General features: G+C 44.4%; 1 protein-coding gene across 2 annotated transcripts in view; it reads left to right on the top strand.

Annotated features, from left to right (window-relative positions):
* Positions 1-20,340, top strand: part of LINS1 (lines homolog 1) — a 48,876-nt gene extending 28,536 nt beyond the window's left edge. Inside the window, exons 6-7 of one of the 2 annotated variants that reach the window (XM_040414246.1) lie at positions 14,517-14,700; positions 19,215-20,340. In XM_040414246.1, coding sequence (XP_040270180.1) covers positions 14,517-14,700; positions 19,215-19,971 — 941 coding nt within the window. In that variant the 3' untranslated portion in view covers positions 19,972-20,340. The remainder of the gene's footprint in view (positions 1-14,516; positions 14,701-19,214) is intronic. The other variant, XM_040414245.1, reaches the window with a different exon arrangement.
* Positions 20,341-23,635: the final 3,295 nt, after the last annotated feature.

Genomic DNA, 23,635 nt, shown 5'->3' with positions numbered 1-23,635 from the left:
CACTTCAGTTCATGCTATTGCAGTGCGTCTCATTCGTTGTCAGTTTTTTTTATTTTTTTATTTTTTTTATTTCCTTTAAAGGGGTGGCCACTCTCCATGTATTTTCTACTACTGTGTGGAAGGCAGGGAAAAGTACATTTCCTTAAGCAGATCTGCCTGTTTGTTTCTAGAATCTGAAGCCACACCCCCTTAGCCCGCTCTTCCCTTCAGCCAAGTTCGTCCATGGCTGCACGCAACATTTGAGCTTCACAACAAATCCATATCATTCCAAAGGGTTCACATACTTTTTCTTCCAACTGTATATATACAGTCCTGATCAAAAGTTTAAGACCACTTGAAAAATGGCAAAAAATCATATTTAGCATGGCTGGATCTTAACAAGGTTCCAAGTAGAGCTTCAACATGCAACAAGAAGAAATGGGAGTGAGACAAAACATTTTTTGAGCATTCAATTTAGTGAAAACAACGCATAGCCTGTTTCAGTTTGTTTTTTCAGCTGATTTTAAGTTTAGGACCACACCTCCAAAAAAAACCTTCCAAACATGAACTCAGTAATGCGTATCTCTGCCGTTATTGTTTATCACTTCCAAAATTCGTTTCGGCATGCTTGATGCAAGTGTTTCCATGAGGTGAGTGGGAACATTTCTCCAAGTGGTGAAGACGGCCGCACGAAGGCCATCTACTGTATGGAACTGCTGTCCATTTTTGTAAACTTCCCTTGCCATCCATCCCCAAAGGTTCTCAATTGGATTTAGATCAGGGGAACACGCAGGATGGGCCAAAAGAGTGATGTTATTCTCCTGGAAGAAGTCCCTTGTCCTGCGGGCATTGTGTACTGTAGCGTTGTCCTGTTGAAAAACCCAGTCGTTACCACACAGACGAGGGCCCTCAGTCATGAGGAATGCTCTCTGCAACATCTGGACATAGCCAGCGGCCGTTTGACGCCCCTGCACTTCCTGAAGCTCCACTGGAGGAAAAAGCACCCCAGACCATTATGGCGCCCCCTCCACTGTGGCGCGTAGAAAACATCTCAGGTGGGATCTGCAAGACAGAAGAGATGCTGGCTGCGCGAACAAGTGGATTAGGCTGCATTCACAAGTCCGTGGTGTGTTGCGGACCCAGCCTGGCACCCCCATAGAAATGCCTATTCTTGTCCGCAAGCTGCGGACAAGAATAGGACATGCTCTATCTTTTTGCGGAGCTGCGGACCCAAAGATCGGGGGCCGCGCACCGCAAATGCGGACAGCACACTGTGTGCTGTCTGCATCCATTCCGTCCCCATAGAGAATGAATGGGTCCGCAAAATTGCAGACCCATTTTGCGGACGTGTGAATGGAGCCTTAAGGTGAGTTAAATTATTGTACTATGCATTCTGTATTTTGAATGCTATTATTTTCCCTTATAACCATGTTATAAGGGAAAATAATACAATCTACACAACCTTGAACCCAAACCTGAACTTCTGTGAAGAAGTTCGGGTCTGAGTACCACATTCAGTTTTTTATCACGCACGTGCAAAACACATTGCACCCGCGCGATAAAAAATGAACTGAACGCAACCGCAGTCAAAACTGACTGCAATTGGGTACCTACTCGCGTGGGTTTGCCGTAACGCATCTGGACACGCTCGAGGCCATTTTGCCCAAAAAAAAATTTCCGTTACGCCATTCGCTGTATTGGAAATATTTTTAGATTTGGATAGTGTGGGTATTTTAGGTCGCAGTGATACCCATAATGTTTTATATTTTAGGTATTTATTTTTTTATTATATGGAAGGGGGGGGTGACTTAAACGTTTATATTAAATATACATTGCTACACTGCTATATTAAATATCCACTGCTATACATATACACTGCTCAAAAAATAAAGGGAACACACAAATAACACATCCTAGATCTGAATTAATTAAATATTCTTCTGAAATACTTTGTTCTTTACTTAGTTGAATGTGCTGACAACAAAATCGCACAAAAATTTAAAAATGGAAATCAAATTTTTCAACCCATGGAGGTCTGGATTTGGAGTCACACTCAAAATTAAAGTGGAAAAACACACTACAGGCCGATCCAACTTTAATGTAATGTCCTTAAAACAAGTCAAAATGAGGCTCAGTAGTGTGTGTGGCCTCTACGTGTCTGTATGACCTCCCTACAACGCCTGTGCATGCTCCTGATGAGGTGGCGGACGGTCTCCTGAGGGATCTCCTCCCAGACCTGGACTAAAGCATCTGCCAACTCCTGGACAGTCTGTGGTGCAACGTCACATTGGTGGATAGAGCGAGACATGATGTCCCAGATGTGCTCAATTGGATTCAGGTCTGGGGAACGGGCGGGCCAGTCCATAGCATCAATGCCTTCGTCTTGCAGGAACTGCTGACACACTTCAGCCACATGAGGTCTAGCATTGTCTTGCATTAGGAGGAACCCAGGGTCAACCGCACCAGCATATGGTCTCACAAGGGGTCTGAGGATCTCATCTCTGTACCTAATGGCAGTCAGGCTACCTCTGGCGAGCACATGGAGGGCTGTGCGGCCCTCCAAAGAAATGCCATCCCACACCATTACTGACCCAATGCCAAACCGGTCATGCTGGAGGATGTTGCAGGCAGCAGAACGTTCTCCACGGTGTCTCCAGACTCTGTCACGTGTGCTCAGTGTGAACCTGCTTTCATCTGTGAAGAGCACAGGGCGCCAGTGGCGAATTTGTCAATCTTGGTGTTCTCTGGCAAATGCCAAACGTCCTGCACGATGTTGGGCTGTAAGCACAACCCCCACCTGTGGACGTCGGGCCCTCATGGAGTCTGTTTCTGACCGTTTGAGCAGACACGTGTGTGTGTGTGTGTGTGTGTATATATATATATATATATATATATATATATATATATATATATTACACACACACACACACACAATGGAGATATATCTATCCATCAGCATTTACTGTATCTATATATACTGTGGTGGAAGGTGTGTATATCTCACCCAGATACCCTCTGCTGGATGAGATAACTGAAATCCAGAAAGCTGCAGTGGTTTCAGCAAAGTGTAGTTTGCCGAGACAGGTTTTGTTTAGATTCTGTTCTGGGTTTTTGCTGTTTTAACCCGTTCACTACCAGCGCTGTACATGTACGGCGCTGGAGCGATAGGCAAACAGCAGAGACCTGCCACTAATTACCGTGACCGGCAATAATGCCGATCGCTGTAAATAAAAGGCTTTAGATGCCGTGATCAAGTGCACATTTGTGGCCTGCTGGAGGTCATTTTGCAGGGCTCTGGCAGTGCTCCTCCTGTTCCTCCTTGCACAAAGGCGGAGGTAGTGGTCCTGCTGCTGGGTTGTTGCCCTCCTACGGCCTCCTCCACGTCTCCTGATGTACTGGCCTGTCTCCTGGTAGCGCCTCCATGCTCTGTACACTACGCTGACAGACACAGCAAACCTTCTTGCCACAGCTCGCATTGATGTGCCATCCTGGATAAGCTGCACTACCTGAGCCACTTGTGTGGGTTGTAGACTCCGTCTCATGCTACCACTAGAGTGAAAGCACCGCCAGCATTCAAAAGTGACCAAAACATCAGCCAGAAAGCATAGGAACTGAGAAGTGGTCTGTAGTCACGACCTGCAGAACCACTCCTTTATTGGGGGTGTCTTGCTAATTGCCTATAATTTCCACCTGTTGTCTATCCCATTTGCACAACAGCATGTGAAATTGATTGTCACTCAGTGTTGCTTCCTAAGTGGACAGTTTGATTTCACAGAAGTGTGATTGACTTGGAGTTACATTTTGGTTGTTTAAGTGTTCCCTTTATTTTTTTGAGCAGTGTATATATGTGTATGTATGTGTATGTGTGTGTGTATATATGTGTGTATGTATATATATATATATATATATATATATATATATATATATATATATATATATCCACACACATGTATGTACTGTATATATCACATTGTGGGAAAAGCGGTAACCTTTTATTCAATGTTGGGAATGGGATTGCTATAATTTATGTTGATTTTCTCTATGTAGTTGACTGGAGGACTGATGAGCTGACACCTGAGGTGCTGTTGTCACTATGGCTTCACAAGTAGGCAGAGATGTCATGTGACTGCTCCTCTGAAGATGCTTTCTGTGATGCATGCTGGGATATTTACTTTCACTTTGCAGCTGCTCCGCCCACACAGCCTCTCATCAATGTGGGCATGCTATGCCGAATGCAGTAGAAAAATTATATATACACTGCGTGCAGAATTATTAGGCAAATGAGTATTTTGACCACATCATCCTCTTTATGCATGTTGTCTTACTCCAAGCTGTATAGGCTCGAAAGCCTACTACCAATTAAGCATATTAGGTGATGTGTATCTCTGTAATGAGAAGGGGTGTGGTCTAATGACATCAACACCCTATATTAGGTGTGCATAATTATTAGGCAACTTCCTTTCCTTTGGCAAAATGGGTCAAAAGAAGGACTTGACAGGCTCAGAAAAGTCAAAAATAGTGAGATATCTTGCAGAGGGATGCAGCACTCTTAAAATTGCAAAGCTTCTGAAGCGTGATCATCGAACAATCAAGCGTTTCATTCAAAATAGTCAACAGGGTCGCAAGAAGCGTGTGGAAAAACCAAGGCGCAAAATAACCCTTGAACTGAGAAAAGTCAAGCGTGCAGCTGCCAAGATGCCACTTGCCACCAGTTTGGCCATATTTCAGAGCTGCAACATCACTGGAGTGCCCAAAAGCACAAGGTGTGCAATACTCAGAGACATGGCCAAGGTAAGAAAGGCTAAAAGACGACCACCACTGAACAAGACACACAAGCTGAAACGTCAAGACTGGGCCAAGAAATATCTCAAGACTGATTTTTCTAAGGTTTTATGGACTGATGAAATGAGAGTGAGGATGGATGGGCCAGATGCATGGGCCCGTGGCTGGATTGGTAAAGGGCAGAGAGCTCCAGTCCGACTCAGACGCCAGCAAGGTGGAGGTGGAGTACTGGTTTGGGCTGGTATCATCAAAGATGAGCTTGTGGGGCCTTTTCGGGTTGAGGATGGAGTCAAGCTCAACTCCCAGTCCTACTGCCAGTTTCTGGAAGACACCTTCTTCAAGCAGTGGTACAGGAAGAAGTCTGCATCCTTCAAGAAAAACATGATTTTCATGCAGGACAATGCTCCATCACACGCGTCCAAGTACTCCACAGCGTGGCTGGCAAGAAAGGGTATAAAAGAAGAAAATCTAATGACATGGCCTCCTTGTTCACCTGATATGAACCCCATTGAGAACCTGTGGTCCATCATCAAATGTGAGATTTACAAGGAGGGAAAACAGTACACCTCTCTGAACAGTGTCTGGGAGGCTGTGGTTGCTGCTGCACGCAATGTTGATGGTGAACAGATCAAAACACTGACAGAATCCATGGATGGCAGGCTTTTGAGTGTCCTTGCAAAGAAAGGTGGCTATATTGGTCAAGCCGATTCGCATAAAACTTAGTTCCAGTACTGTACGGAGCAGGAGCTCCGTACAGTATTAGAATGTATTGGCTCCGATGAGCCAAAGTTATTGCTTCACGAAGCAATAAGAGACTTTGCGTGATAACTTCATTAATGTGTACTGTAAAAAAACATTTCCCGAACTCTGGTTTGGTTCCGAGGTACCACATAGCTCCTGCTCTGTACAGTATTGGAACTAAGTTTTATGCGAATCGACTTTGCTCATCCTTAATTTATAAGGGAAAAGATGCAATATTGCTGAGACAGAGGTTTCACCACAAGGTGGCACCAGTTTTACAACCCAGTGCAGCAGTGAAGCTGTACTTTCACTAAGGCTTCGTTCACATCACTGTTCAGCCTTTCCGTTCTCCTGCTCAGTTTAGGAGCAGGAGAACAAAAGACGGAGAAGGCACATAACCTGAGCCGAACAGAACCTAAGGACCCCGTAGACTATAATGGGGTCCGTTAGGTTTCCGCTCAGAGGAAGATTTTTGAAGCGGAGACAAGTCCTGCATGCACAACTTTTTTGTCTCCGCTCCAAAATAATCTTCTGAGCGAAAACCTAACCGACCCCATTATAGTCTATGGGGTCCTTAGGATCCGTTCGGCTCAGTTATGTGCCAAATCCATCCTTTCGGTTCTCCTGCTCCTAAACTGAGCAGGGGAACGGAAAGGCTGAACGGTGATGTGAACAAAGCCTTAGACTGCAGTTCTTTTGTAGGGTTTTTGGGCAGTTGATTACTATGACATGTTAAGGTGCCCATACACCTTCAGTAGCTGAACACTTGCTCGGCAGACGGCTATCTCTCCTAAATCCCACATACACGCTTGACTTCGCTCAATATATATGGGGATAGAGATATCAGAAAGAAGCTACCAGTCTTCTCTGTTGGCTTATCTCCCAAAAGAACCAAAAGGCCCCTTTACACTGCAAGAGTGTCGGACAGATAATCACCAATATGCGTTCATAGGAACGCTCGTTAGAGGTTATCTGCTTGTGTAAAGGTGCCAGAGATGAACAAGTGAAACGCTTGTTCATCGCGTAATAGTATTGCTCGTGCGATCACCTAAACAGCACTCTACTGCCGGCAAACAATGATTCCGTATGGGGACGAGTGATGGCATTAGCTATTATTCGTCCCCATACTGTGGAGGAGATCACTGCATGTAAATGTAGCTTTCTCCTCCACTGAGGAGCAGGGGTGATTGCTGGAAGGAACTCTTCCTTCCTAACAACAGTCATCTTCTGTATCCATGTAGTTTAAAGGGGTTCTATAGCTTTTTCTTACTTCTGATCTATCCTTGGGATAGGTCATCAGTATCTAATTGGTAGGGGGTCTGACACATGGGACCCCCGGCGATCAGCTGTTTGAGCAGGCTGTGGTGCTCTCAGTAGTGTTGCGACCTTTTCACTGCTTCCTGCAGGCCAGTGACATCACAACTACACTGCGTGCAGAATTATTAGGCAAATGAGTATTTTGACCACATCATCCTCTTTATGCATGTTGTCTTACTCCAAGCTGTATAGGCTCGAAAGCCTACTACCAATTAAGCATATTAGGTGATGTGCATCTCTGTAATGAGAAGGGGTGTGGTCTAATGACATCAACACCCTATATTAGGTGTGCATAATTATTAGGCAACTTCCTTTCCTTTGGCAAAATGGGTCAAAAGAAGGACTTGACAGGCTCAAAAAAGTCAAAAATAGCGAGATATCTTGCAGAGGGATGCAGCACTCTTAAAATTGCACAAAGCTTCTGAAGCGTGATCATCGAACAATCAAGTGTTTCATTCAAAATAGTCAACAGGGTCGCAAGAAGCGTGTGGAAAAACCAAGGCGCAAAATAACTGCCCATGAACTGAGAAAAGTCAAGCGTGCAGCTGCCAAGATGCCACTTGCCACCAGTTTGGCCATATTTCAGAGCTGCAACATCACTGGAGTGCCCAAAAGCACAAGGTGTGCAATACTCAGAGACATGGCCAAGGTAAGAAAGGCTGAAAGACGACCACCACTGAACAAGACACACAAGCTGAAACGTCAAGACTGGGCCAAGAAATATCTCAAGACTGATTTTTCTAAGGTTTTATGGACTGATGAAATGAGAGTGAGTCTTGATGGGCCAGATGGATGGGCCCGTGGCTGGATTGGTAAAGGGCAGAGAGCTCCAGTCCGACTCAGACGCCAGCAAGGTGGAGGTGGAGTACTGGTTTGGGCTGGTATCATCAAAGATGAGCTTGTGGGGCCTTTTCGGGTTGAGGATGGAGTCAAGCTCAACTCCCAGTCCTACTGCCAGTTTCTGGAAGACACCTTCTTCAAGCAGTGGTACAGGAAGAAGTCTGCATCCTTCAAGAAAAACATGATTTTCATGCAGGACAATGCTCCATCACACGCGTCCAAGTACTCCACAGCGTGGCTGGCAAGAAAGGGTATAAAAGAAGAAAATCTAATGACATGGCCTCCTTGTTCACCTGATCTGAACCCCATTGAGAACCTGTGGTCCATCATCAAATGTGAGATTTACAAGGAGGGAAAACAGTACACCTCTCTGAACAGTGTCTGGGAGGCTGTGGTTGCTGCTGCACGCAATATTGATGGTGAACAGATCAAAACACTGACAGAATCCATGGATGGCAGGCTTTTGAGTGTCCTTGCAAAGAAAGGTGGCTATATTGGTCACTGATTTGTTTTTGTTTTGTTTTTGAATGTCAGAAATGTATATTTGTGAATGTTGAGATGTTATATTGGTTTCACTGGTAAAAATAAATAATTGAAATGGGTATATATTTGTTTTTTGTTAAGTTGCCTAATAATTATGCACAGTAATAGTCACCTGCACACACAGATATCCCCCTAAAATAGCTAAAACTAAAAACAAACTAAAAACTACTTCCAAAAATATTCAGCTTTGATATTAATGAGTTTTTTGAGTTCATTGAGAACATGGTTGTTGTTCAATAATAAAATTAATCCTCAAAAATACAAGTTGCCTAATAATTCTGCACTCCCTGTATGTCACATGGCCTGGGCGCAGTTCATTGAAGTGAATGGGGCTGAGCTATACCCAGGTCAGTGAAATAATTGTGACCTCACTGACCTGCGGGAAGCATGGAGAAGGTCGCAACACTACTGAAATTGCCATCATCTTCTCAAACAGTTGATCAGCATGTACACTTGTGGCGAATAAGCTGCTCCCTTGAGACCCAAAAAAAAATCGTCATGTTGAAATTTGACATGACTTTTCATTCCCTGCCCAAACATCACAAGTTACCCACCTTGGGATGGATATGTTGTAAAGGGGGAATATTATTTACCAATATTTATTTAAATATCAATAATTAATATCCATAAATAGGAGGACTCGTCTATTGATGACTCCGCCTATTTATACCTTTATATTAATAACACTATACTTTCACTTTGCTTCACACTACCCGCTAGACTAGCTGCATGCGCCTTACTGAACTAACTACCGCTTATAACCACACGCTACACAGTAGGTATAATACACAATATTTATTACACCTACAGTGCACAACGCACGCAATACACTAACAATACAGCACTAAACTACGCTACACAATCCCAAGTTCCACCCACAAACTATTACACACACACACACACACACACACACAATATTAGTAGCCCACCCCACCTGGTTCTAATCCTATCCCTAAGGGAACAACGAGAGTCAACTGTGGCGCTGCAGGGGTGAATGCAGGCCACAGACCCAGACATACAGCCAGCGGTACAGAATAGGGAGCAGGGATGCTCCTGCAGGGTTTGGGTAGGGGATTGGTGGTCAATGCAAGGGTTAATACCCTGCAAGTGAATGCTGGGGTACAGGGGAATAGTAAGGGTTAACAGGGATAAGAGTATATCGGGGAGAGTGGGTAGATGTAGGGGTGATCGTTGGTGGAATAGTGGGGTTTAGGATCAGGGAGAGGGATGGTCGTGGTGGGATGGTGGAGAGGGTAGATCGTTGGTGGATAGGGATATGGGGCACAAGGTTAAATAAGGGTTAATATGGGGAGGTATCGTTGGTGGGGTAGTGGAAACTCAGCCCATCCAGCGAACGCTCGTTGTCCAGGGGGGTCCTCTGGGGGGGGGGGGGAGGCTCGGCCCTCTTCCTCCTAGTGCCGGGGCCGCCGGATATTTATGTCCGGCGGCCCGCACTGCCGCACCACCCGCACTGCCCACCATCAGGGGCACGTGGGCCGGCGCAGTGAGATGACATCACTGCGCCAGCCCGCGCGTCCCTGCACGAGCGCTTCAGGGACGCGCTGCTTCCTGACAGGCGGGAGAATCCTTTGATCTCCCGCCTGTAACACTTCCTATTCCGGACAGCGCGATAGTAATCGCGCTGCCGGAATGCGCATAATAGAAGGAGGGGAGGTTTCTCCCCTCTTCCTATTATGCATAATTATCTCCAGCGGCGCTATTCTATTGAATCGGAGTTCTTTGAAGCATACAGGATGACCGGACTCTTGTCCGGTCATTCTGATGCCATTAACCAGATGGCATCAGTGTGAATGCTTGGGGCACATTCACTCTGATACCTCTGGTTTTAGGTGGTAAGAGGACATCATATATAATATATATGTATATGGATGATTGGGGCACATCCATACACATGTATACACCATATGGACAGGATTTTGGGCTATGAGGGGACACATAGGAGAATATATATATATATATATATATATATATATATATATATATATATATATATATAAACATATAAGGGGGCACATTCCCCACAGGGGCCACATTCCCCACAGGGGCCACAATGAGTCCCTGTGGACCACTAAGGGCAGATGTGCGCAAATGTTGGGCACATCTGCGCACATCATCCTATAATGTGGCTATTAATGTATGCATATATATTATACATGCATGCCCGTGACATATATATATATATAATATAATCTATATCTCTCTCAACCCTTCCTCAACATATGTATACTATAACGACTGCCCTTTCTGCTTTTTCTCCTCCATTGATTTTTTTGAAGAGGTCGTCCCATGATTCATGATTATATTTCTCTGTAAAATCACTTAAAACTTAACGTTTTTCAGATATTGCTGTTCCATGCTTGTTATGGCTCCCCCTAGTGTTCTTTTGATTGCCTCTGATAAGTCGAGCTAATGTGCCCAGTTCTCGTGGTCGCCCACCAGCCAGAGCCTCTTGTACATGATGGTGGTAGGCTGCTCATTTAGTACATCACTGAAGGTCCTGATACCTGGATCCCGTCATTGGAGGTCAAAAATATGAAATCTTTCTTATACATCATTACTCTTAGAATCATATTTAATTCTCACGCTGGTTTAAGATGAGGCAATATCTATGCACATGAAGGCTATGAGGAACCTCAGGGAGACAAATACAGAAAAGGATGGACTTCTGTGATCAGGAGATCAGAGAGAATTTTGATAATGTTTTATAAAAAGTCTGAGGGTTGTTGCGACCCCATGCTCCACTCCTTTTCTACTTGTCGTTTTTATGTGCATGGTAAGTGCCGTTATTTGGCACATTGCTCCTAAGGATACTAGTGAAATAGGTGCAGTAGTTTCATCAGGTTGAATCTTTCATTGTTTTTCACCGCATCAGTGTCACACTTATGTTGTCTTAAATCATTTTCCCAGATTGCATCCTTACCCAGGTAAACATTTAGCAGTGCAGGCCTGGCTTGGCACAAAAGTTGGCCATTCACATTAAAGGGATTTTCCAGTTTTTTCATATTGATGGCCTATCCTCAGGATAGGTCATCAATATGAGATCGGCGGGAGTGCGGCCACTGTTCAGCGGTTTTAAAAAGCTGTGCCGTGGCCTCCTCGTAGCTTACTAAGCTACGATAGCGGCTGTCCTTAATATGGCAGCTCAGCACATTCAATTAAATGGGACTGAGCTGCACCTAGGCCATGTGTCTGATGAACGTGACATCACATGGCCTAGGAAGAGGCCCAAGTACTCGCTGAATGATGTGGCATCTTTGTACATCTGATTGGCGGGGGTGCCAGGACTCCCACCTATCAGGTATTGATGACCTATCCTTAGTAACATAGTACATAAGGCCGAAAAAAGACATTTGTCCATCCAGTTCGGCCTGTTATCCTGCAAGTTGATCCAGAGGAAGGCAAAAAAAAAAACTGAGGTAGAAGCCAATTTTCCTCACTTTAGGGGAATAAAAAATTCCTTCCCGACTCCAATCAGGCAATCAGAATAACTCCCTGGATCAACGACCCCTCTCTAGTAGCTATAGCCTGTAATATTAATACACTCCAGAAATACATCCAGGCCCCTCTTGAATTCCTTTATTGAACTCACCATCACCACCTCCTCAGGCAGAGAGTTCCATAGTCTCACTGCTCTTACCGTAAAGAATCCTTTTCTATGTTTGTGTACAAACCTTCTTTCCTCCAGACGCAGAAGATGTCCCCTCGTCACAGTCCTGGGGATAAATAGATGATGGGAGAGATGTACTGTCCGCTGATATATTTATACATAGTAATTAGATCTACCCTCAGTCGTGTTTTTTTCTAAAGTGGATAACCCTAATGTTGATAATCTTTCAGGGTACTGTAATCCCCCCCCCCCCCCCCCCCATTCCAGTTATTACTTTAGTTGCCCTCCTCTGAACCCTCTCCAGCTCTGCTATGTCTGCCTTGTTCACAGGAGCCCAGAACTGTACACAGTACTCCATGTGTGGTCTGACTAGCGATTTGTAAAGTGGTAGGACTATGTTCTCATCATGGGCATCTATGCCCCTTTTGATGAAACCCATTAGCTTATTGGCCTTGACAGCAGCTGCCTGACACTGGTTTTTGCAGCTTAGTTTGCTGTTTATTAAAATTCCTAGATCCTTTTCCATGTCAGTGTTACCGAGTGTTTTACCATTTAGTACGTACGGGTGACTTGCATTATTCCTTCCCATGTGCATAACTTTACATTTGTCGGTGTTAAACCTCATCTGCCACTTATCTGCCCAAGCCTCCAATCTATCCAGATCCCTCTGTAGTAGTATACTGTCCTCTTCAGTGTAAATTACTTTACACAGTTTAGTGTCATCTGCGAAAATTGATACTTTACTATGAGAGCCTTCTACAAGATCATTAATAAATATATTGGAGAATAGGGCCCAGTACTGACCCCTGAGGTACCGTTAATAACCACCCTCTGTTTTCTATCATTGAGCCATCAAAATCCCGGAGAACCCCTTTTATTCTTTGTCAGCTGAACCTGCAGATATTGGTGGGGCCTGCTGAGTCTCCTTTGACAGCAGATGTCAGGATTTCAAAACTTCAGGTTCTTTTGTTCTTTGGGATATAGGTGCCTGGTAGCAGGATAAGTATGCATGTGTACATGGTTCGGAAAAGAAGGCATGAGCATTGGGATGACGGCTAATGTATACACTGCGTGCAGAATTATTAGGCAAATGAGTATTTTGACCACATCATCCTCTTTATGCATGTTGTCTTACTCCAAGCTGTATAGGCTCGAAAGCCTACTACCAATTAAGCATATTAGGTGATGTGCATCTCTGTAATGAGAAGGGGTGTGGTCTAATGACATCAACACCCTATATCAGGTGTGCATAATTATTAGGCAACTTCCTTTCCTTTGGCAAAATGGGTCAAAAGAAGGACTTGACAGGCTCAGAAAAGTCAAAAATAGTGAGATATCTTGCAGAGGGATGCAGCACTCTTAAAATTGCAAAGCTTCTGAAGCGTGATCATCAAACAATCAAGCGTTTCATTCAAAATAGTCAACAGGGTCGCAAGAAGCGTGTGGAAAAACCAAGGCGCAAAATAACTGCCCATGAACTGAGGAAAGTCAAGCGTGCAGCTGCCAAGATGCCACTTGCCACCAGTTTGGCCATATTTCAGAGCTGCAACATCACTGGAGTGCCCAAAAGCACAAGGTGTGCAATACTCAGACATGGCCAAGGTAAGAAAGGCTGAAAGACGACCACCACTGAACAAGACACACAAGCTGAAATGTCAAGACTGGGCCAAGAAATATCTCAAGACTGATTTTTCTAAGGTTTTATGGACTGATGAAATGAGAGTGAGTCTTGATGGGCCAGATGGATGGGCCCGTGGCTGGATTGGTAAAGGGCAGAGAGCTCCAGTCCGACTCAGACGCCAGCAAGGTGGAGGTGGAGTACTGGTTTGGGCTGGTATCATCAAAGATGAGCTTGTGGGGCCTTTTCGGGTTGAGGATGGAGTCAAGCTCAACTCCCAGTCCTACTGCCAGTTTCTGGAAGACACCTTCTTCAAGCAGTGGTACAGAAAGAAGTCTGCATCCTTCAAGAAAAACATGATTTTCATGCAGGACAATGCTCCATCACACGCGTCCAAGTACTCCACAGCGTGGCTGGCAAGAAAAGGTATAAAAGAAGAAAATCTAATGACATGGCCTCCTTGTTCACCTGATCTGAACCCCATTGAGAACCTGTGGTCCATCATCAAATGTGAGATTTACAAGGAGGGAAAACAGTACACCTCTCTGAACAGTGTCTGGGAGGCTGTGGTTGCTGCTGCACGCAATGTTGATGGTGAACAGATCAAAACACTGACAGAATTCATGGATGGCAGGCTTTTGAGTGTCCTTGCAAAGAAAGGTGGCTATATTGGTCACTGATTTAGTTTTTGTTTTGTTTTTGAATGTCAGAAATGTATATTTGTGAATGTTGAGATGTTATATTGGTTTCACTGGTAAAAATAAATTGAAATGGGTATATATTTGTTTTTTGTTAAGTTGCCTAATAATTATGCACAGTAATAGTCACCTGCACACACAGATATCCCCCTAAAATAGCTAAAACTAAAAACTACTTCCAAAAATATTCAGCTTTGATATTAATGAGTTTTTTGGGTTCATTGAGAACATGGTTGTTGTTCAATAATAAAATTAATCCTCAAAAATACAACTTGCCTAATAATTCTGCACTCCCTGTATAACCAGCATAACACTTGAAGCAAAGTCTGTATTTGAAGGTAATGAACGTGTTTTGTATTTTTGTCTCTAGGGTATACTGAATTTTCAGAAACCTCCATGTACATGGCTCTTTTGTTGACTTTCCTAAAACAACATCTTGGATGGAAGGAACCAGAGCACTTCTGTGAATGGGTGTCCCTCACCTTTATAGAGCAGGATGATGACATGTTGGAGGTAGCAAAGAGTTTGCTTCAGATGTACCTACACAATCCAAGGTGTGCAGCTTTGTGTGTCACTAAGGCCTGGTGCGCATGGCTGTCTTGTGATTTTACTATGTTGTACAATGCCATAATCTGTAACCTGCTGAGCGCCTATACTGTACCTCTGCGTGCCTTACATTTTATCTGGAGTCACACAGGGATTTATTTTCTAAGGGACAGACAATTTCATGGATGGCCCCACGTGCCTGCAGACTCGTAGGGACTATGTGTGCCTCTGCAATTATCCAATGTCTGAACAAAACAGAGTTTTTGTAGAACTTTTGATACGTCGTAGAGACATCAAAAATTTGTATTGGTGGTGGTCTGAGCGCCACTGATTGCTAGAATGAGGAGAGATAAGCACGCAATTTTCGCGCTCTCCTCACCACAGAGGACAGAATCAAGATGGGCCCATCATTTCTATTGAGTGCGTCTTGCTCCCTCTCCCGCAGCGAGGAGAGGCCGTGTAATATGCACGCACTTTCCTCTACTTTCTAAGCAATCTGTTAGGCTCTTGGCGCTTAGACCCCATTTGATCAAAACTATTGATATGTCTCAAAATCAAAAGTTTGACTAAAACTTACTGACCCTTTAAAGTAATGGTCATTTAAACTTTTTATAAAAAATGCGTATGGACAGTAATGTTAAAGGGTTTCTACCACCAGAAATACTGTTATGTAGCTGACTGATATAGTGATTCGCTAATGTCAGCACTACATAACAGTATGTTTCTAACATTGGTCCCTGCAGCCGTTTTTGTTAAACGTACTTTTATAGATATGCTAATGAGCCTCTAGGTGCTATGTGGGCATCATTAGCACCTAGAGGCTCAGTCCACTAACCATTTCAGCCGCCCATCACGTCCCTCCAGCCCACCCCGCTCCTGTTGATTGACGTGAAACTTTTCAGTATCTCGTACCAATTCCCGCGCCTGCGCCGTGCGCTTCTGTATTTTCCCGGCGCCGGCTTCCTCACTGCGCCTGCGCCAACTACGTTACAATGAGGAAGCCGGCACCAGGAGCACGGCATTAACTCACTGCGCCTGCGCCGAATACAGAAGCGCACGGCGCAGGCGCGGGAATTGGTACGAGATATTACTGAGAAGTTTCACGTCAATCAACAGGAGCGGGGCGGGCTGGAGGGATGCGATGGGCGGCTGAAATGGTAAGTGGACGGAGCCCTCTAGGTACTAATGACGCCCACATAGCACCTAGAGGCTCATTAGCATATCTATAGAAGTACTTTTTTTTTTAACAAAAACGGCTGCAGGGACTACTGTTAGAAACATACTGTTATGTAGTGCGGACATTAGCGAATCGCTATATCAGTCAGCTACATAACAGTATTTCTGGTGGTAGAAACCCTTTAAGTTTTGCAGTATACTTTTATTAGGGAATTTTGTGTTATTTTATAAAAAACTAATGAGTGTTGCTAAGTAGAATCTGCCCTCGACATTATACTGAAAACGGATAACTGTAAGATACAGAGGCAAGCGTCTTCCCTGCATCAGCCGCTGCCTCCCTACATTTATATAAAACAGGGGTAGGCAACCCCTGGCACCCCAGCTGTTGTGGAACTACAAATCCCAGCATGAATACTTGCTCTGCTGTTCATGGAACACCCAATGAAATGAATAGAGCATGCTGGGAATTGTAGTTTCACAACAGCTGGAGTGCCAAAGGTTGCCGACCCCTGATTTATAATCTATTGTAGGAAGTAATTTGATTTTCACTAAAGCTGGCCATACACATAACTTTGTTGGGCAAACCTGTAAAATCATAGAATGAGGATGCCGAGTTCAGCCGAAACACTCGTGTGTGGGGAGCTCCCAACTCTCCCGTCATGATGTCGGAGACCAGGATCGGGTGAAATGAGTGTTTTTGGCTGATCCTCTGGTTCTCCAGTAAGATAAGCCACTGCCAGAAGTGTCTGATAGCAGCTTTCTCCCCTCTCCCCATAGAATACATAGACACGTTTGGCCGAACGTGTATGTGGCACATGGAGAGATGTCAGCTGAACGAACTTTCAGTCGACTGCTATTGGATGCTGCCAGCACTGATTGCTGCAGTCCCACTCCCCTCTGACTTACCAGGGACGTACTGGAAAGTTAGAGAGCAGTGGGGCTGCAGTGATTCGCTCAGTATAGGTACAGTATACACATACTGTCAGCACCATGCCCCTCTATCTTCCCAGTGCTTACTAACCAGGGTCACGATGTAAAAATAGGAGCGTGGGCTGCCAGCAGCAGATCCAATAGGCAGAGAGTCTGATTCTCTTCCAAGGCCTCTTTCACACAAAGGATACGGATTGTGTCCAGATGTGTTCAGTGAAACTCGCACCATTTTGCAAGTTCAGTCAGTTTTGTCTGCGATTTGCATTCAGGGTTTCAGTTTTTTTCTGCGCGGGTGCAATCAGTGTTGATGCATTTTTCACACTTGTGACAAAAAAATCTCCTAGCAACAATCAGTGCTTCCGGATGCAATGCGTTTTTCACTGACGCCCCATTCACTTCTATGGGGCCAGGGCTGTGTAAAAATGCAGAATATAGAAGATGCTACGAGTCTCATGCAACGCAGAAATGATGCGTGAAAGGGGCATTATTAAAGTAAATGTCCACATCCGTGATATGGAATGCACACTGAACTGTGGCCGTGTATTGCGGCCCGCAATACGGTCATGGATCACACACGTTCGTGTGAACTAGGCCTCATGTTGTATCAGCCCAGTTACATATTTTATTTGACCTAGTAATTTGATGACCCATTACATTTGTTTGACCTTGTGTGTCACTATGTCATTAATCTGGGTGTGTATATATTTTGCTTAGGCTACTTTCACACTAGCGTTTTTTGCAGATCGGTCATGGATCTGCAAAAACACTTCAGTTACAATAATACGAACGGATCCGGTTCTATTATGTCTTCTATAGCCATGACTGATCCGTCATGAACACCATTGAAATTTGTGTCAGAGAAAACAGATCTGTCCCCATTGACTTAGATTGTGTGTCAGTGTGGATCCGTCTTCCTTCGCACCACATGGCGGACAGAAATGCTGCCTGGTGTCCGCCTCCAGAGCGGAATGGTGACTGAACGGAGGCAAACTGATGCATTCTGAGCGGATCCTTATCCATTCAGAATGCATTAGGGCAAAACTAATCCGTTTTGGACCGCTTGTGAGAGCCCTGAACGGATCTCACAAATGGAAAGCCAAAATGCTAGTGTGAAAGTAGCCTTACTGCTATGTATATATGGTTGAAAAAGGCTTATATGTAGCCGAAACCTCACTGATCCGAATGGATTAATGTCCTTTTCTGCTTGGTAATCAAGGCCGTGCGCTGCCTAAACAAATAGTCTAAACAAAGACTGGATCACCACCAGAAAGAGGCAAAGAAGCGAGAACCTTTCCAGCTGTCCTTTATAAAGTTTTTAAAATATTTATTTTATTTTCCCATGTTGGATGACTCCTTTAACAGTACATAACACAAGTGTGTAAACACATGGACTGCACATCCTCATGCTATGCATTCATCTATTGCAGCGAAGCACATTTTATAAAAATGTTCCTGAGGTTCTCAAAGGGGTTGTCCTTCCAGTACATTGATGATCTATCCTTAAAGGGGTTATTCAAGACTAAAAATGTGCCCCCCATATGCCCGGGCCCCTCACACTGAATATGCTTAACTGGCTCCCCGCTCTGCTCCTGGTCCCCGCACTGCTGCTTCTCCCCGTGCACGGATGAATACATCCGGTGTCAGGGAGGGGCCTCTCTAGCATCGCGGCTGATGCTAGGGAGGCTCGTCCCAGTCACCACCTGCCATTGGCTGCTCCCCCCCGACACTGGATGTTTTTATCCGCACACGGGGAGAAGCAAAAGCGGTGGCGCGGGAAGCCAGGTAAGTAGAATGAGTGTAAAGGGCACAGACATATGAAGGACATTTTTAAGTCTAGGATAACCCCTTTAAGGATAGGTCAGCAATATCTGATCGTGGGGGTCCGACTTCCGGCACCACCACTGATCTGCTGTTTGAAGAGGAGGTGGCACTCGTACAAGCACCACTTCCTCTTCAAGATTACACGGCGTGTCGTTTCAGAGGCGCAGTGTAATTACAAGTGCTTGTTCTACTCACTTGACTGGGGCAGGCACTTGTAATTACACTGCGCCGCTGTTGCAAGAGAAACGGCACATTGTGTAATCTGGAAGAGGACGCAGCGCTGGTTTGAGCAGAACCCCACCAATCATATATTGATTATTTATCCTGAGGATAGGTCATCAGTTTATATTGACTGCACAACCCCTTTAATGTATATTGATCAGAATGTAGAAGCCCACTTCATAGTGACGTGTCCCTACACTACACATACTGTAATAGGTTTCTGGTTGTATGTGTGGCTTTTTTTTCCCCCTTTCCTTTTTGCAGCTTTATATGTTGGATTAAAGGGTTGTTGTAGCAATAACGTTCAACTTTTGCATGCCTCCTTGACCTTCTGTGCATGACAAGCATGTTGTTTTTTGTATTCTTGTTTTAGACCGTGCACTGCGACTAGTGATGATGAAGACATTCTAAAATTGCCATCACATCAGTGCGGGATGAACCCCCATTGTATCTTCCTGTTTCTGCTAAAGAATTTGTTGTTTGATGCATCGGTCCTGCTGGACTTCCTGATCTCCTCAGAGACCTGCTTTCTGGAGTACTTTGTCAGGTACTTGAAGCTTCTAAAGGAAGACTGGCCTCAGTTCTGCTCAACCTGCACCTTTCTTGACAAGTCGGCCTCTCTCCAATTACCTACTGTGGCCAGTGACTCTGTCCATCCTCTGCAGACAGTGGGCTTGTCACGTGCACAAGAATCTTCTGTGGCCGGTCCAAAAATTGGTACGCCATCGCCATGTTCTCACCAGTCTGAAAGCTCATCCTCTTTAGGTGCTCTTCAACGCCTTGTAGAATATGACAGCTCTGAAGATTCAGAATCCGAAGTGTCAGGCAGCGAGCCATGTCCAGTCATGGCACACTGTGCAGGTGGTGACAGCTCAGATATAGATAAACACATGAAGAACCTGGGGCTGACTGCAGCGTGTCTGAGACTCCATACTACATCGGCAAGTAAGCAAACTTCTACGTACCAGGCTTTGGGCATCCAGCACAAATCGGCACAGTGTCTGCTCGAGCTTCAGGGAGCCATTAACAGACTCCATAGAAAGAAGCTGTTTCCATACAACCCATCTGCTTTACTGAAGCTGCTCACCCATGTGTGTGCACTAAGCAAAGATCAAAGCACTGAAATGTGACTAAAGCAATGTAAATGCATCTAATCTGGATCCATTTTCCATGCACATTCGCTAAAGAAAGTTTTTGGAATTGTTTTTTTTCCAAATGGAAAACTGACCCATATTACATGCATGTAAACTAGAGATCTTTACACGGACTGAAAATCAGGAACACTCCTTCCTACACCAGATCATTGACGCGTGTCAACATGCCTCCAGTCACCGGGCAAAAAAGCAAACGCTCGTCAGGTGATCCGATCTTTCATTGTTTGTCCACTAACCTGAAGCCATCTCTGACCCTAAAAACAAATAAATTGGTGAAAATTGTAGCCAGATATTTATTATGTAATAAATTCAGTCATTTTGTGGACAATCCATCAGTGGTCCTTTTTAGGGATGAGCGAACTTCATATTTTGAAATTCGTTTTCGTTTTGTGGTATAATGTGAATTGCGTTATCGATTCCGTTACCACAGACCATGACGGAATGGCTTTAGAGGCATTCCGTTATAATAGAAGTCTATGGCCTGTATAACGGATCTGTCCGGTTTCCGTTAAGCTGGAGTCGCCCATCCCTAGTCATTTTCTTCAGAATAGTTATTAAAATACTGCACATTCATCTTCCAGTGGTTGTTGTTTGTTTTTTTTTTTTTTGTTTTTTTTTCTTGCACTGATTTCATTATGAAAGAAACCTCTGTCCACATTCTCAAGGTCAGAATAATTTCCAGGCAAAGAAGGGTCATGATTTAAATTTGGTTATAACTAACCTGAAGTAGTTGCTCTGTAGGTGCTACAACCTGCCACTGAGCGTTTTGGTGTCCGCATCCAGAGCGGAATGGAGGTGGAACTGAGCCAAAAAGATGCATTCTGAGCAGATCCTTATCCTTTCAGAATGCATTAGGGCAAAACTGATCCGTTTTGGACCGCTTGTGAGAGCCCTGAACGGATCTCACAAACTGAAACCAAAACGCCAGTGTGAAAGTAGCCTAATAAAAACAGAGTTTTAGTTACTCTAAAACTGCTTCAGCAGAACTTTAAGCATTTTATTAAAGTGTACTGATCCTTTTTTTTTTTTTTTTTTTTAAGAAAACCCCTTAGGCCGGGGTCACATTACTGTTTGGCTTTTTGTTCTTCTGATCATCAGTAGAACAGAACAGAAAAAAAATGGATCCATTTATTATGAGCATCAGTTCTGTCAGATGAGTTATTTTTGACAGGAGAAAAAGTACTTTTTGCAGGACTTTTTCTCCAGTCAAAAATAATTGATCTCTGACCGAAGTGACGCCATCTGATCATAACTGATACTCAGAATAATGGATTGCTTTTTTTTTTTTCCTCCTCCTTATGGATCAGAACTAGAATAAAGACTCTCACACTCCACCATATTGCAAACAGTGCTGTATTATTTACGGAGTAGTCTTTCATTAAAAATATGAATGTTTCCAGCCTTAAGCCTTGGTCAGAGTACTGGGGTGCAGCACCAGACGGGTAAGGAGATGTAGCAGCAGGAAAAAGGGGCAGAGGCCCCGTCACAATAGCGCTGTAGCACTGTGGGCAACAGCCTGGTATGAATGGGATTCACATCCCTACAAGGGCCATTGTGACAGGGCCTCTGCCCCCTTTTTCCTGCTGCATCTCCTTACCCGTCTGGTGCGGCACCCCAGTACTCTGACCAAGGCTTAAGGCTGGAAATGTTCAGATTTTTACTGAAAGTACGGCAATTTGGTGAAGTGTGAGTCTTTATTCTGGCTTGGGAACCATCTCCTGCAACCCTCTAAGGCTACTTTCACACTTGCGTTGTTCTTTTCCGGCATAGAGTTCCGTCACAGGGGCTCTATACCGGAAAAGAACTGATCAGGTATGTCCCCATGCATTCTGAATGGAGAGTAATCCGTTCAGTTTGCATCAGGATGTCTTCAGTTCAGTCGTTTTGACTGATCAGGCAAAAGAGAAAACCGTAGCATGCTACGGTTTTATCTCCGGCTAAAAAAACTGAAGACTTGCCTGAATGCCGGATCAGGCATTTTTTCCCATAGGAATGTATTAGTGCCGGATCCGGCATTCAGAATACCGGAATGCCGGATCCGTCCTTCCGGTATGCGCATGCGCAGACTGAAAAAAAGGTGAAAAAATAAATGCCGGATCAGTTTTTGCCGGATGACACCGGAAAGACGGATCCGGCATTTCAATGCATTTTTTCGACTGATCAGGCATTTTTAAGACTGATCAGGATCCTGATCAGTCTTACTAATGCCATCAGTTAGCATACATTTTGCCTGATCCGGCAGGCAGTTCCGGCGACGGAACTGCTTGCCGGATCTCTCTGCCGCAAGTGTGAAAGTAGCCTTAAAGAGGACCTGTCACTAGTGTTGAGCGAACTTGTGTTTTAAGTTCGGCGTCTAAGGTTCAGGTTCGGGTTATCGAAGAATCGCGTTAAGGATTAAAAATTCTGTTATGGTCCGTGGTAGCGATTCTTCGATAACCAGAACTTTAGACGCCGAACTTAAACACAAGTTCGCTCAACACACAATCTATCTTGGCTTGTCCTTTTCTACACCATGGTACTTTCAGATTGCATTTATTGGTGAGGGGTCCATTGCAGGAGATGGTTCCCAAGCCAGAATAAAGACTCTTACACTTCACCAAATTGCAAACAGTGCTGTATTCTCAGCTCTCTAGGATGTACCATTAAGGAGATATTCCCAAAAAATGACCTGCATTAGCCAATAAAAGCCTGCAAGTCTTTCAGTGTCCCATTGGCTGATAAGGGATATGTCACCGTGTGCACGGTCTATTTATGGCTGTGTTGTAAGAAAACCTGGATAAATTTAATATTAACTGACACACCTCATCTGACTGAAAATAAGGGACATGTGACTGTGTAAATGGCAGTTCGGATTTAAAGGGAACCTGTCACCAGTTTTATGGTGTCCTAACTAAGGGCAACATAAATAAGTGACTGATTCTCTTAGCAAAATGCTGCGTCACTTTATTTAATTGACCCAGTCAATCTGCCAACATCTTGTATTGAAAAGCTCCAGCTCATAATGATGAGTCATGAATATTTATGAGCTCCTGACTCTCCCCGCCTACCTGCTGCTGATTGACAGTTTTTTTTTTTTTTCCATATAAATCAGCAGCAGGTGGGCAGGGGAGTGGCTATAGCTCTGAATTAAAAATACGCTGGACTCAAATCAGCTCATTAGCATGTGGCCTATTTGTGTATATTATGAGGTAACCATCTGTCACACCAGTAAGTAAATACATCTAAGGTACTTTTTAGTAGTTAATGATTGTATATAATTAGTTAGATTATAATCAAATATCCACATGACAGGTTCCCTTTAAGTGAAAGGCTTGCATTGGCTAATGCAGGTCATTTTTTGGGAATATCTCAGGAACGGTAAGTCCTAGAGAGCTTAGAGCCGGTCTAAATCCGTGAGTCGTAAAAAGATATCAACAGTGACCTCCACAGTACCTGCCCCTTTAACATTGACCACCCCTTTTAACTGTGACCTTCATAGTGGCCGCCCCTTTAACAGTGACCTTCACAGTGCTCTCCCCTTTAACAGAGACTTCCACAGTGCCCGTCGCTTTAACAGTGATCTTCATAGTGGCCGCCCCCTTTAACAGTGACTTCCACAGTGCCTGCCCCTTTAACTGTGACCTCTGCAGTGCCCGCCCCT

Source organism: Bufo bufo, chromosome 1 (genome assembly GCF_905171765.1).
Source record: "Bufo bufo chromosome 1, aBufBuf1.1, whole genome shotgun sequence".
Taxonomy (NCBI): Eukaryota; Metazoa; Chordata; class Amphibia; order Anura; family Bufonidae; genus Bufo; species Bufo bufo.
This window is presented reverse-complemented; position numbering and strand designations above follow the sequence as displayed.